This window comes from Perna viridis, chromosome 11 (assembly GCF_037379345.1).
Source record: "Perna viridis isolate PV_CMFRI_1.1 ecotype Kerala chromosome 11, ASM3737934v1, whole genome shotgun sequence".
Lineage (NCBI taxonomy): Eukaryota > Metazoa > Mollusca > Bivalvia > Mytilida > Mytilidae > Perna > Perna viridis.
The window spans coordinates 12,645,904-12,659,776 of record NC_142455.1 but is presented as its reverse complement, the minus strand read 5'-3'; the positions used below and the strand labels follow the sequence as shown (position 1 = coordinate 12,659,776).

Sequence of the window (13,873 nt, the reverse complement as noted above, 5' to 3'; positions counted from 1 at the left end):
TTAAACATAAATACCTCTAACTTATAGCGTATAAAAGATCAACTCGGGATTTTTCTGCAGATGAGAGCAGGGTGCAAACTTCAGAAAACTGTTTAGTTTGACTAATTAAATGCATCGGAAGTGAGACCAAATAGAGTATAGGTGCTGTACTAATTATTGCCATTTTATTTTTACAAAGCATTAATGATCTTTCGATTTCGACAACTGTGTTAGTTTAACAGTTGAATTTTAAAGAAAAGATCATAGAAAATTAACAATCTCCATGCCCATGCCATGGTCTGCATTGCATCAGTACATGGTCAAATAGTTGTGATGCCATGGAAGGCAATTTTTAATTCTTTTTGGTTTGTCAGAAAAAGGTATGGGCATAGAAGAAGCTTGCATTTGCCAATTTTTAAGTGGTCATAATTCTTGCCATCAGTTTTAAAAAGTAAGAATTTTTACCATGTTATCTAAGTGCATTATTGTTGAGACTCTTTACTATAATTGTTCAATTGTATACTCACAAGTATTCACTGACAATGATAAAAAACTTACTTTGTTTATAAAATCTGAAGATTTCAGGTTGTAACTCTAAAGCACATTTTAATTTAATGCTTTCATCTTCATACATGTAATGTACAAAAATGAAGTTGAAATGAGAAAATTAATCTAGTAAGTTGTCAGTTGCTGACCTGTTATCTTCTTCATATTATTATACTTACATTTACATCTAAATGTAAATCTTGTAAAAATAAAAATGAATTTGTGGTATTAAAATGGTACATGTCTTTACCATATCCTCTAGCTTGTTCATGTATTTAAATAAACACATAGCCACCGTTCTGTCGGTTTCTGTAGCTGTTTATTCGGCTGGAAACTTTAAGAAAAACTTGGTAACAAATGCATTGCAGAGATTTTCTAAGAAGGAAATTTTTGAAGAGGACTATCCCACACTATTCTCGTAAAAGCAGACAGCTCATACTTCTCTCCTGGTAGTGGGTGGTAAAGGGTTATTTTCGTGCATTGTTCCGGGCATTTTTTATCTTTCATTCATCGTGATTAAGATTGTTTATTTTTTTCCAAGTCTTGTTAAACTTGTATCGGCATATAAATTCAGGCAACTAAAATAACTGAGAACACCACTGGCATCGGCATGGGTAGGGTCTAAAATGTGTAACCCATACCCGTAGCAACTTTTCCCTGTACCCAAATATTGTTTTACCAGGGAGTTAGATATATAAGTTATATATAAATCCTTGGTTTCACTAAAATATTACGGTATGTTAAGAACTAAAAATCGCATGAGATGAGGAAAAGTCTGTTTCAATGCATATCTAATCAAGAAAATGATGTACATTTTTCTATTATTTCTTGTTTCATTGGTTTTCTGAAGTCAAAAGGTCTAAAATGTGTGGCTGAAAGTTACTGTACCCAACTATTTATTGACTATTTCTCACTCTCCTGTCCGAATTTTACATTTTTCTAAAATTATTAAAGAAGTTAAAACTTCACCTTAAGACTATAGAAAAAGTTTTGAAAGATTTGATATTGTTTTTAAAAAATAAGTGATTGAGTATGAATTCTGTAACGTAGCTAAGTGTCAATCCACATTCCAGCAAAGAATGGATATGATCTTATCCAGAATGAGAAACAAAATCTCATAAACAGAGTCTGATGCGATTTTAATTTATCTTCAATGAAAATTTAATTATATTATGATGCTTTTGTAGTCAAATATGCAATATATTAGTACAGATATAAAAAATACCAGACTTTGATTTTGGGTACAGGAATTTCGAGTTACACGTATTAGACCTTTTGAAAACTGAAAATCGAATAAAATCTATTTTTACGACAAACATTTTTAAAAGCATTAATTCTAGCCTAACCACCATGTCATGTTGTAAATGTGTGTTAAGTTCCAGTGTTCTTCCCTTTAAACGCTGGGCTATTGAGATCGGTACTGTGCTATCTTGCTGCCACCGCTGTGCTATAAAGTTAAATTTGAGGATTAAAAATCAATAACAACAGGAAACGTGTGTGCCATTTACGGCATCCTACAAGGTACAAACATTTTAAAAATCATTAATTCTAGCCTAACCATCATGTCATTTTGTAAATGTGTACCAAGGCAACTTTCAGCTGGAAACACCAAGTGATAATGAAGAAATTGGCAAAAAGTATTCGGGTATGGGGAGAAGTTGGTATGGGTACGGGTTACACATTTTAGACCATACCATCGGCATGATAATTTTGTAAAATTCTTTTACAACATACTGATAAAACATGTTTCAGATCACTCGACACTGAGGATGTCATACTATGTCAATTGTACTAGGTTTATCCTTGTCCATTTTTTTTTCAGATACATATTTAATTGTGCATGTGACTTTCTTATTCCCACGAACTAAGTGATTTATTCACTTTTATTTTCCATGCACCATGGAATCAATTATCATTCACCGTTCTTTAGTGCATGATACCCACTTTTGACCAACACTTGGTAGCATATCAAAATTACTGCCATTTTTGGACAGCATTTGAAAACTTATTTGGATTTCAATTAAAATTGGTACATGTAGGAAAACATGTTATCCGGAGTTGAATGGTGATTTTGAAAATTTGATTGGAGCAGCCATTTTCAAAATTGCTGTTATTTTCCTGCTATTTTTTATTTACATTTACTTAAGTAGTACTCCACCTAAGGATCATATAAAATGTGATTCATGGGTAAAAAGGCTACATATTTTTATTTTTGATATTTTGTTGAAATGTCATTGTAAACAGAAATTAACATGTGGTTTTTCATATAACCCGTGCTCTTAGGAGATCAAAATTGTATAGAATGCTCTGTAGATTTCAAAATTAAGGGAGATAACTCTGTAAATGGCAGTCAAATACAATAGAATCTACTGGATTTCCAATGTGGATTATCTCCCAAGAGCAGGCAGATTTGAATGAATAATCACACATTTCATAGTATAGACCCATAAACAACCTAATTACAAAAATAATAATAGGTAGCTTTTTTTTGACGTATCACATTTTTCAGATTTTGCATGATTCTTACAAAGACAGCTACTTAATTTTCAACGGTATTTGGTTTTTGTAGTAAACATGATATCCTGAGTTGAATGATAATGGTGGATAATAATTATAAACCATGTTTTACTTCAGCATCTGTTTTTTTTGTCTGAGTATTTGTGTAAAGCTAGCTACATGTATATATAGCCCCATGCAGGTCCGGGTGTCAAAAGAATAGGCCTGTAGCAGCGCTAAGCTTGTCGTAAAAGGCGACTTAATAGTGCTCAGAACCCTAGCCGGGGGCTAGGGCGCTCTGTCCACAGAGCAAATGGGATGTGTGCCCCAGGTGGTGGAATGGGGTACCCCTGGCGTGTTACATGCTGGGGTTGTCAGGCTATAATACGGAAAACCTGGCCGCAAACCATAGTGGTGTACTGTGTTGGGAAAGATGCCATGTTCCTCGCAGGTTAAAGAACCCTACTGTGGTATTCTCCCAGAGTAGGAACCACAGGGCTCAGCCACAGGAGGCTAAATTGTCCAACCCTACCCACCTCTCCCTATTTCCAGTGGCAATCAAGATTTGTCTACCCCATTGTCCTTGTGTCCCATCCCTTTTTCATTTCATCATTATTTCATGTTCATTTTATCATCAATTTCATGTTCATCGTCTGAATATAGCTGAAATATTGCTGCTCGGACGTTAAACCCCAACAAACAAACAAACAATACATGTATATAACTCAGTACTAAATAGTATAGTTTTCTTCGCCTTCTGTGCAGCTGTTGGGACAAAAAAGGACAAGGAGACCCTTAAAACACATTATATTGTGTTACCAGTGTGCAAAGACTGCATTATTATTGGCAAAATACCGCCTAAGAGAAATCCAATAATATAAATGATTTTTATTTGACATCTGACATGAGGAAAATGATAAATTGATACACCGTAGAACTTAAAATTCTAGCCTATATTGCTGGTTTGTAATTTCCTATTTACAAGTACCAAAAAATAAATTCCCCCCCCCCCCCCCCCAAAAAAAAAAATGAAATATTTAACCTACCTACCTACCCACACGACTTGATAGGGTTGGGTTTGGAGAAACAAACAATTATTTATTTTTGGCCTTTGACTAGTTACCAGTAATTTTTTGCAGCCACCCACTGGTGGAAATTAAAAAAAATCGGTTTCAGTGTATACCTATATGGTGTCAGAAATGAGTAGAAAATTAAAAAGTTAAATATACTATGAAATAGCAACCTTGTGTGTTAATATAACAGACACAAACCTCGATAAAAGCACCAATAATGTATTAATTCCATTCTTGAACCAGTAAGTAGATTACTAACCATAAGTGCATGCCTGTTGAAGTAGTCTAGGATGTTAATAACCCCATAGTAGATAAATAGTATATAAATATGTTAAAATACATGAAAATCAGTATTTAAAATTCTAGTTACAACCACATGTTTTCAGATGCAGATAACCAACTTTAAATTGGTCGTTTAAGTTCTGAGTTGGACCAACACTAATTATAACCCTTCTTTATAAATGCTAGAGGTTGTCTGGCAAGCTATTTTCTGACTTCTTGTCATGAAGAAACAGAATGCCTAAAAGTATGATGCATGCTGAAACATGCTGAAATTTACAGGTCATCCTGCTGTGAGGGTAAGATTAAATACAGGCAAGTATTTTCTTTTTTTTAATTTCAGAATGGGGTAAAGAAGGCAACCAGTTTTGAGAATTAGTGCATAAGATTATTGAAAGATGTCGTTTTATGAAATAGAGTTTGATGACCTAGAATTCTATGAGAGATGTGGAGGTGGTACATTTGGCAGTGTTTACAGGGCAAAATGGAAATCAGAAAATATGATAGTTGCTGTAAAGAAACTGTTGGTGTTAGATAAAGAGGTAAGGCATTTGTAATTGATGCCAAGTAAAGTTGACCCTAATAGGTGTTAAATAAAGAGGTAATAGTAGTTATTGCCCACAAAAGTTGGCCTGGTTAGATGTTAAATAACGAAGTAATGCTGTAGTGACTGTTGTCCACCAACATGACCCTAATAGGTGTCAAATAAAGAGGAAAGGCAACAGATATTGTTGCCCACCAAAGTTGACTAGGGTTGTTAGAGAGCTAGTACAATAGTAATTGTTGCCCATTGAAGTTGACCAGGGTTTGTGTTAAGAGAGTTAATGCAATAGTTAGTGTTGCCCACCAAACTTGACCATGGTTGGTGTTAGATGAAGACTGAGAGCCTTATAGGTATTTCAGTAGTAACTATTGACCACCGAAGTTGAACTGAACAGGGGCAGCTATATGTACATTTGCACCCCTAGGGTAGCTTGTCCTAAAACTGTTGAAATCAAGAGATTTGGACCAAGTTTTTTTTGCCCAATGTATGCACAAAATATGTTAATTTATATATGATTTATTTATGTTATTCCGAAGGATAAGGGACATATCATTAGGAAGTCTTAGCTCTTTGTCCCTGTATTGTTTCAATTAAGATCCAATTAAGTACACACACATGGTTTTGCTCTTATGATTTTCAAATTCAAGGTCAATGTTGGACTCCTAAACTTTACTGTCAAGGAGCAACTTTGCACTTTTCAATGTCCTGTTTGTTTTATAAAATATTCTAAGATCATACAATTGTACAAACTTAAACATATTTTGTAGGCCAATGTTCTAAGTGTGCTAAGTCACAGAAACATTATCCAGTTTTATGGAGCTGTTACTGAAGAACCCAACTGTTGTCTAGTCACAGGTTTGTGTTTTAGTACCAGTCTTTGTAAGAACTAGACAAAATTTGAATTTTCAGTGATTATTAAAAAAAATCTTTAATTTTTGATATAACTCATGTATCATTCAATACAATCAAGTATGACTTCATACCAAGACTATTATAAAAACTTATATGGTAAAAGCATGTGTGTTATAATTTCTAAATTCATGATCTTGTGTATATAATGATTTGTGTCAATTGCCATATACATATAGTACCTGTCACATCGAAGAATAAAAATCGTTACTTTGCAAACATTATATTCACAAAAAGAACAAAATGTAAGTGTCAAACACACACTACAGGTAATCACCGATAAAAGACTACCGTTAAATACACATGCTGAGAACTGTCAATAAAAATTTAATATTTTTAATTTATTGAAATATTAATGTTAAAATAACTGATTGAATGAGGAATCAAACACTGCAGAGATTTTTGAAAAGATTTTCTTTCTTGAACCTTATAAACCGCGAAAATTAATACTTGCAAAAATGTTGACTTTCTAGAAACTGTAAAAATTAGCTTCTGCAAGAATTTATATGTTTACAGTAGTGCATTTTATTGATTTTTTCGTATCACTATTGGACACATTGTATTAAACCTGTACTACATTTTAATTCTCTGAAGTTATTTTAACAATATATAAGAAAATGAAAAATGTAACTTTTTGACCAATAAATCACACACGGTGCAAGATTTTTTGGTTTAGACAGCTTCTTAAATTGGCATTTTGTACCCTCTACAATGGATGTATTGTAATACATTTATGGTCTGTCTGTTAGGTTAGTTTAAAAATATTTTATTGTTTAAGGAGGGAGACCTAGGGTAAGGGACACAACTCTTAAAAATCATTGGAATGCTTGTATTCAGCATTTTATATCAATCCTAAGTAAGCATCTAATTAACTTGGATTCATTTTATGCTGCTTCAAACAAACGCTTGAGAGGCTTTGGTGAAATTGAATATAACACAAACATATCACTGATTTCATGAGTTATGTCCCTTACCCTAGGTCTGCTTCCTTAAACAGGCATGAAAAGGATAAAACTTAGTTGAGTCCTCATCCTTCTTTTGCATTATATCTAAACTTTCAATATATTTTGATGAATATATATAAATATGCATGCAGTTGATACCAAGTGTTCATTTTTTTTTAACATTCATGCTCTTGTTTAATGCTAAGTCATGATGTTCTTAATTTCGCTTCTTTTTACAGAATTTGCCGAAAATGGTTCCCTTTATGAATATCTAAAGAAAGATAAAAATATGCTAGATTTTGCCCACATAGTTAGATGGGCCAGAGAGATAGCACAAGGTAACATAAGGAAACAGGAAAAATTGCAACATATGTTTAATAAACACCTGAAAAAACTAATATTTCTCATATATGTTTTTCATATGATTAGGACCACAATGAAAAATGTACGAAAAATATATGTTTAGAACTAACAAATTAATTCATGAAAAACAGATAAGTAAAAATCAAATGGTAATAGGGTATGTAAGTCTCGTTACGTGACTCTGTGGTTTCACGAGAATGGGTCCTTGTTTACCATTCAAATGCATGGGGATTCGTCTTTAACATAACATTGAGTTCAATATAAAAAGCAAAATATCTTTCTTGTGTAAAAATACTGATAAAACATGAAAAATATCGAGTTCTACAAGATAAAAATGTTAAGAAAAGCATGAAATAGAAGATTTTGCATTGTGATGCAGCGTTTCAATTTCCCGGAAGTAAACATTAAAATGCAGATTGGTCTTTGGATTTCAATGTGTTCTACATTGGAAATTCCGGAACAGAAACTGAAACTAGAAAGAGACTTACAAACCCTATTTTATGTTTTCTATAGGACTTAATGTATAAAAATGCATGGTTTTCATATAATTTAGAAAAACTTTTTGTTTCCATGTTATTTTATAAGCACGAAATACATAAATTTCCATATTGGTTTATATGTTTACATATGTTTTAAAGCACATGAAAACATATGTTGCAATTTTTTCCTTTGTAGTTAAAAACAGCAATAATCTATTTTTTCTGAAGATTTGTGATCATATGAAATCATTTTGTAAATTTTCTATAGTCCAAGTCACCTCAGATTGTTTGCGGTTTTTTGCGTTTATTTTTGTAATTACTCGACGGTTCCTTTCAAAAACTTGCCATTTTATTCATGTCGTTCTGTACTACGATTCCCTTACAATTATTTTTCGTTCTTACCTCCGAGATTGAAAAAATTCAAAAATTATTTTTCCTACGAGAATTTTGCATTGAATGTATTGTTTATCCGCCATCTTGTTTCTATGGATATTTTGAAATGTTCCCTATTATCTCACAATTGAAGAGGTGAAATAACATGATTTCCCGCCATATTTCTGGTTCCCTGCTAATTTATTACTTTATGTGCTAAGACTCTTATTAAGTACCAGTTGTAGCATTTTCATTCGGAACTTCTGGTTTTGTCTTTTACTAAAGGTAAAGAGCAGAAATATGGCGGGAAATCATGGTATTTCAGCTCTTCAATTGTGATATAATAGGGAACATTTCAAAATATCGATAGAAACAAGATGATGGATAAACAATACATTCAATGCAAAATTCTCGTAGGAAAAATAATTTTTGAATTTTTTCAATCTCGGAGGTAAGAACGAAAAATAATTGTAAGGGAATCGTAGTACAGAACGACATGAATAAAATGGCAAGTTTTTGAAAGGAACCGTCGAGTAATTACAAAAATAAACGCAAAAAACCGCAAACAATTTGAGGTGACTTGGACTATAGTTAAAGCATTATAGATTTCAACCTTGTAATTTGTGGTGCACATGTGGTTTCTTTAATGCCTAGTGATTTCCCTCCAAATGCTTCCGAGCTTATAAAAAATGGCAAGCACAAAAAACAAAGACATATCATAAAACAGTATTTAATTCAGTATCTTAATGAAAATGAAAAGGAAAAAAGAAAAGCATGCTTCTTGTTAATAATACAAAAGAAAAAAGAACAGATAGGGTGAAATGTAAAACATGCACCCTTGTATAACTTAAGTTAAAATTGTAGATAAATTTGGAGATCTCCAAAGTCTCCAACAAGTGTAATCACACCTATTAGTAAGCTCTGAAAGGTTGCGACATCAAAAGTAATGAAATCCATAGTAACAGAATGATGACTATTCATCAAAATCAAACTGCAAAGTAAAATGATGTCACAATGACACATAAATGACCAACATCTCCTGACTGTGGACAGGTGTTTGAAATCTGTGGTAGGGTTAAACTAGTTTGATAAGGCCTTGCAGATTTAATGTGCTTTTCTTTCTATTAGGCATGAACTATCTCCATGAAGAGGCACCAACAAAAATAATCCATAGAGATTTGAAGTCTAAAAATGGTAAGTGAAATGTCCAGAATTTAGAATCCCATGTTCATATGCATCAGGCCAAAATGAATTAATGGTGTGTTTTGGGATTCCCGACCCTTCCTTCGTTTCTTACATAGATTCAAAACATTTTAATTACAATTTTTTTGTTCAGGTCACAATTTCTTCGTTTAGGAAGAATAAAAAAAGTAAAGTATTATTATGAAAAAAAAAAATGTTTTACCTGATTTTTTTTGGAGGTGAAATAGAAAACCCACAATTTATTTTGGCCGCATAGAAAAGCAGGAATCAGCTTGGAATTGAGGAGTGGTCAAAACACTTAAAATAAAATAAAATATTTGAAATTTTATATGATAGAATTTTTCACCAAATTTAATAACTTATCACTCTCATTTGGTCATGTGTAGTTAATACTAGTGTTAAATGATACAGTTCATCAACAATTCTCAGGGGGGAAATTAGTGTAGGTTTGATGTCAATGTCAAAGACTGTCATTTTCTTACCTAGGTCATTTAATTTTTATTAACGTAGGTCTTAGACTTTCAATCCTTTTAATTTGGCTTCCCAAAACTTTACTGATATTGTACTACATGTTTATTTGCAGTGGTAATATCGAGAAATGAAGTCTGTAAGGTAAGTGTTGATTGTTACATAGGTATTAGGGCCTTTCGTTTAATCACAGATTTCCAGTTTTAGCCTTGTTAAGGGCCATATGTTGATAGGGATAACATTTTCCATATTTCAAAATTTTGAAATTATACACATTTTCGCAATTAAAAGAGGATGGAGTAGTTTTGGAAAAGGTCAACAGTATTGCTGACTTCTTTGACGTCTATGACTTCTATCAACTGTAATTTTTTGGCTGAATAAACTCATGCAGATCGGCGTATAGATTGGTGTGGATGGGTGGTCAGGGAAAATATTGTAGTTACATATTTCTTAGCAACTGTAAATCACAGCCATCAGATATTTAGTTCGTAACTTCAGTGTCGGATCCCATATTGTGGGGTATGATTTCAGGTCTGTTGTACATCTGATTCCTATTTACAGCAACCCAGCCATTTTTTTTTAAATGCTTTCTATTAAAAAACAATTATACCTGCACAAAGTTGTAGACAATCAATTTGAAATCCTATGGTATTAAGTGTGGTCACTATTTGGCTTCTATATTTTAGTTCATTTTACTATTTATGCTAACAGTTTTGTCTCTTGTAGATTTGTGATTTTGGTGCTTCAAAGTTTATGGGTAGTACCACTAAGATGTCACTCGCAGGAACATTCCCCTGGATGGCTCCTGAGGTAAAATGATTACAGAAGAAATTAAACTCTGACTTCTAACATCAGTATTACTTAAAAAATCATGATTGGTTAAAAATTATGTGAATTTCTGTATAAAAGATATTCCAATCTTTGCTTTTCTTTTAGTCAAAATCAACATTTCTATAATTCAATAAGAAAAATACATTGTTGCTACTGAAATCACATGCCATTCTTAAGGAGGTAGACCTAGGGTAAGGGACACAAGTCATGAAATCAGTGATATGTTTGCATCATATTCAATTTCACCAAAGCCTCTCAAGATTTCATTTGAAGTAGAATAAAATGAATCCAAGTTAATCAGATGCTTACATAAGATTGATTTAAAATGCTGAATACAAACTCCCAATGATTTTTAAGAGTTGTGTCCCTGACCTTAGGTCTACCTCCTTAAGTGTAAGCTTTTGTAAGAATCGGGCAAAATGGGGCAAATCAGAAACATTCATGTCAAAAACCCCCCAATTTGGCCACATAATTTCATGCAATGATGCTTTCACTATTGAGAAGACCATTATTTGATCTTTGCATTACTGGATTTGTTCAGAATTTTTTCAGTAAAATGTTAGGAAAATTAGGTTTTTGACAGAGTTATCTGCCCTTGAAATGTTCATTTTTTCAGGACATTTCAATGAAATTATTATAACTCAGTTTACCAAAATGATACGGAAAGTCTTGTCTTTTTTCCTTGATTCTGATGGTGTAAATAGTCAAATTAAACTTTAAATTGGTTTTTTTATACCATGTTTCACCCACTGCCTGATTCTTACAGAAACTGACACATAATTATACCGCCGTCTAACTGTACATCAAAATTTTTGTCACAAAAATCTCAGTTCCCTCTGGATCGATTGATTTCAAATTTGGTGTATGGCTTTGTATTTTTTTTCTGCTGTCCAATATCAATTTCCTGTAAAAGAGGGAGTATACCTAGCACAAGGCTTGCATCTTAATTTTCAAATTTTGTAAATGTATCTCTATGTCATAACATATTTCTTTGCAGGTAATACAGAGTCAGCCTGTTTCAGAGTCTTGTGATACCTGGTCCTATGGAGTGGTAAGTTCAGGACCAATTTAAGGCCAAATACGTGGATTTGATACTTTATTACACAAAATCTTAGATTTTCAAAAATGTAATACATAGTAAAATTGTATGAACAAGAACTTTATGAAACCATATTATTTCACAGTATTATTATTAAATGAACCTACTGTGGATGACTTCAAATTGTTAGTCCACAGGAGAAATTACTTAAGGAGGTAGACCTAGGGTAAGGGACATAACCTTTGAAATCATTGGTATGTTTGTATCATATTCAATTTCACCATAGCCTCTCAAGCTTTCGTTTGAAGCAGAACAAAATGAATCCAAGTTAATTAGATGCTTACCTAAGATTGATGTAAAATGCTGAATTCAAATGTTCCAATGATTTGTAAGAGTTGTGTCCTTTACCCCAGGTCTACCCCCTTAAGAATTAAATTTTTTTTATTTTGTTCACTACGTTTTATATATAGATCTTCTTTGTTTCCTGCTTTATATTCAGACCATGTACTTGGGTTTGGATGTTTTTTTTAACTATCTTATTCTGGATGCTTCAGTAATTTTTTTGCCAATACTTACATGATATTATTTCATAGGTTTTATGGGAACTACTTACTCATGAAGTACCTTTCAAAGGTATAGAAGGATTCCAAGTTGCTTGGCTAGTTGTAGAGAGCGGAGAGGTGTGTTGTTTATGTCAATCTAAACTTTATAAGACAAAATTATAACTAAAAAAACAAAATTACCACAGTATATACTTCCTACACAGCTGAAAGTGCCAGACATGAGAATCATATGGTTTGCAAAATATAACTTTAATATGAATTACAGTTATAATAAGGCTGTTTCTCTATGTCAAAAGCATGATTTTTTTCCCAATTTTCCCCCCAATAATTCCCAAATCCTGCTTTGATTTGTTTTCAGTATAACAAGTTAGGTCAGGACTTACCAAGTAATGTGGAAAGTTTTCTATTTTAACTCCAAAATTTGCTTCTCTTCTCTTGTTAAGAAAGATGTTTTTTCCGAAATTGAAAGGCAGTCACCTTTAAAAAACAGTTGGAAAATCACTGATATAAATCTAGCGTAATATCATATACGTTGAGGGTTGATATGGAACTTTTTGTTTTTGCACTTATATAACAACTTAAAATATGTTTTACTGTGTGTATTTTATACACATGATTTTCAAAAACCACGCTAATCGTTGTAAAAACATACTTCTATCATGGTTTGTAATAAAGCAGTCAGTTTTCCGACTAATTAGTTGACTTTGAGACATCAGGTTTAGTAAACCTCAAAGTTCTATCAAGGGGTCTGTTTGAAAACCTTCAGTTATTTGAGATTACAATTCATCCAAGTTCAAGTCATCCAAGGTAAAATTGTATTGGAAGTTTTTCTGGGACTTTGAAATTTGTTCGACTTATCCAAGATTTCGACTCTTCCAAGTTCAACACATCAAGGTTCAGCTTTGATTTGTATACTTTCAGAGACTGACCATTCCCAGTACCTGCCCTCCATGTTTCTCTGTCTTAATGAAGCAATGTTGGGAACTGGAACCAAAGAAACGACCGACATTCAGAGATATTCTGTCCAGACTACATTCTATTTCTCATGATGGTATGTATGTTGTGGTAAAAGTTGTTTATAATTTTTTGTTTGAGAGTAATCAAGGAAACCAAAAGAATATATTCCAACTATAAGACTAGACAGAGAACAAGACACACACATCAAAGAACAGGAAATAACCAAAATTACATGTACAAAGAAAATGTGCAACCCAGGCTCCAATAAAAACTGGGAACATGGACTCTTCTCTTTCAGAAACTCCTAGTGAGTTGCTCATGAAATGTCACAACCGGGGGTAGATAAAAAGAGAAAAAGAAAAATCTGATCAGAAAAATAGTACCAAATAGAGTTTTTTAGTTTCAAAATTTTTGATTGGTAATATAATCAGCATTGATGCTAAACTGTAATGATTTTATCAATCTATCTATTCTGCTTGGCTTTGCCTTTTGAAAAAAAGTGAGTGACACAGCATTATTTATCATTTGTATTTTCAGACTCCATTCCAGATCAGACAAACTCTTTTTTACAACACAGAGAAGATTGGAGGTAAAAAATAAATGAAATTCTATATCAGTTTTAATAAGTAATTATAAAACCCTTTTTGCTATGAAATAGAATTCTGTAGGCCTGACTAAAAATGTGTTTTGAATTTCTGCCATCTGTCAAATGTGCACTATGAGGGTTTTTTATGTGAGCTACTGCCATCACTTGGCTTCCGTCGTCATTTTTAACAATTTCTTCAAACATCTTCTCCTCTGAAACTACTGTATGGATTTGGATGAAAC

General features: G+C 32.7%; 1 protein-coding gene across 1 annotated transcript in view; it reads left to right on the top strand.

Annotated features, from left to right (window-relative positions):
• Window positions 1-22: 22 nt before the first annotated feature.
• LOC148603022 (mitogen-activated protein kinase kinase kinase 20-like) overlaps window positions 23-13,873 on the top strand; it is a 45,843-nt gene continuing 31,992 nt past the window's right edge. Inside the window, exons 1-11 of the mRNA XM_088551279.1 lie at window positions 23-141; window positions 4,717-4,915; window positions 5,685-5,772; window positions 7,010-7,108; window positions 9,113-9,178; window positions 9,771-9,799; window positions 10,382-10,465; window positions 11,484-11,537; window positions 12,119-12,205; window positions 13,010-13,139; window positions 13,583-13,634. Coding sequence (XP_088407405.1) covers window positions 4,772-4,915; window positions 5,685-5,772; window positions 7,010-7,108; window positions 9,113-9,178; window positions 9,771-9,799; window positions 10,382-10,465; window positions 11,484-11,537; window positions 12,119-12,205; window positions 13,010-13,139; window positions 13,583-13,634 — 833 coding nt within the window. The 5' untranslated portion in view covers window positions 23-141; window positions 4,717-4,771. The remainder of the gene's footprint in view (window positions 142-4,716; window positions 4,916-5,684; window positions 5,773-7,009; window positions 7,109-9,112; window positions 9,179-9,770; window positions 9,800-10,381; window positions 10,466-11,483; window positions 11,538-12,118; window positions 12,206-13,009; window positions 13,140-13,582; window positions 13,635-13,873) is intronic.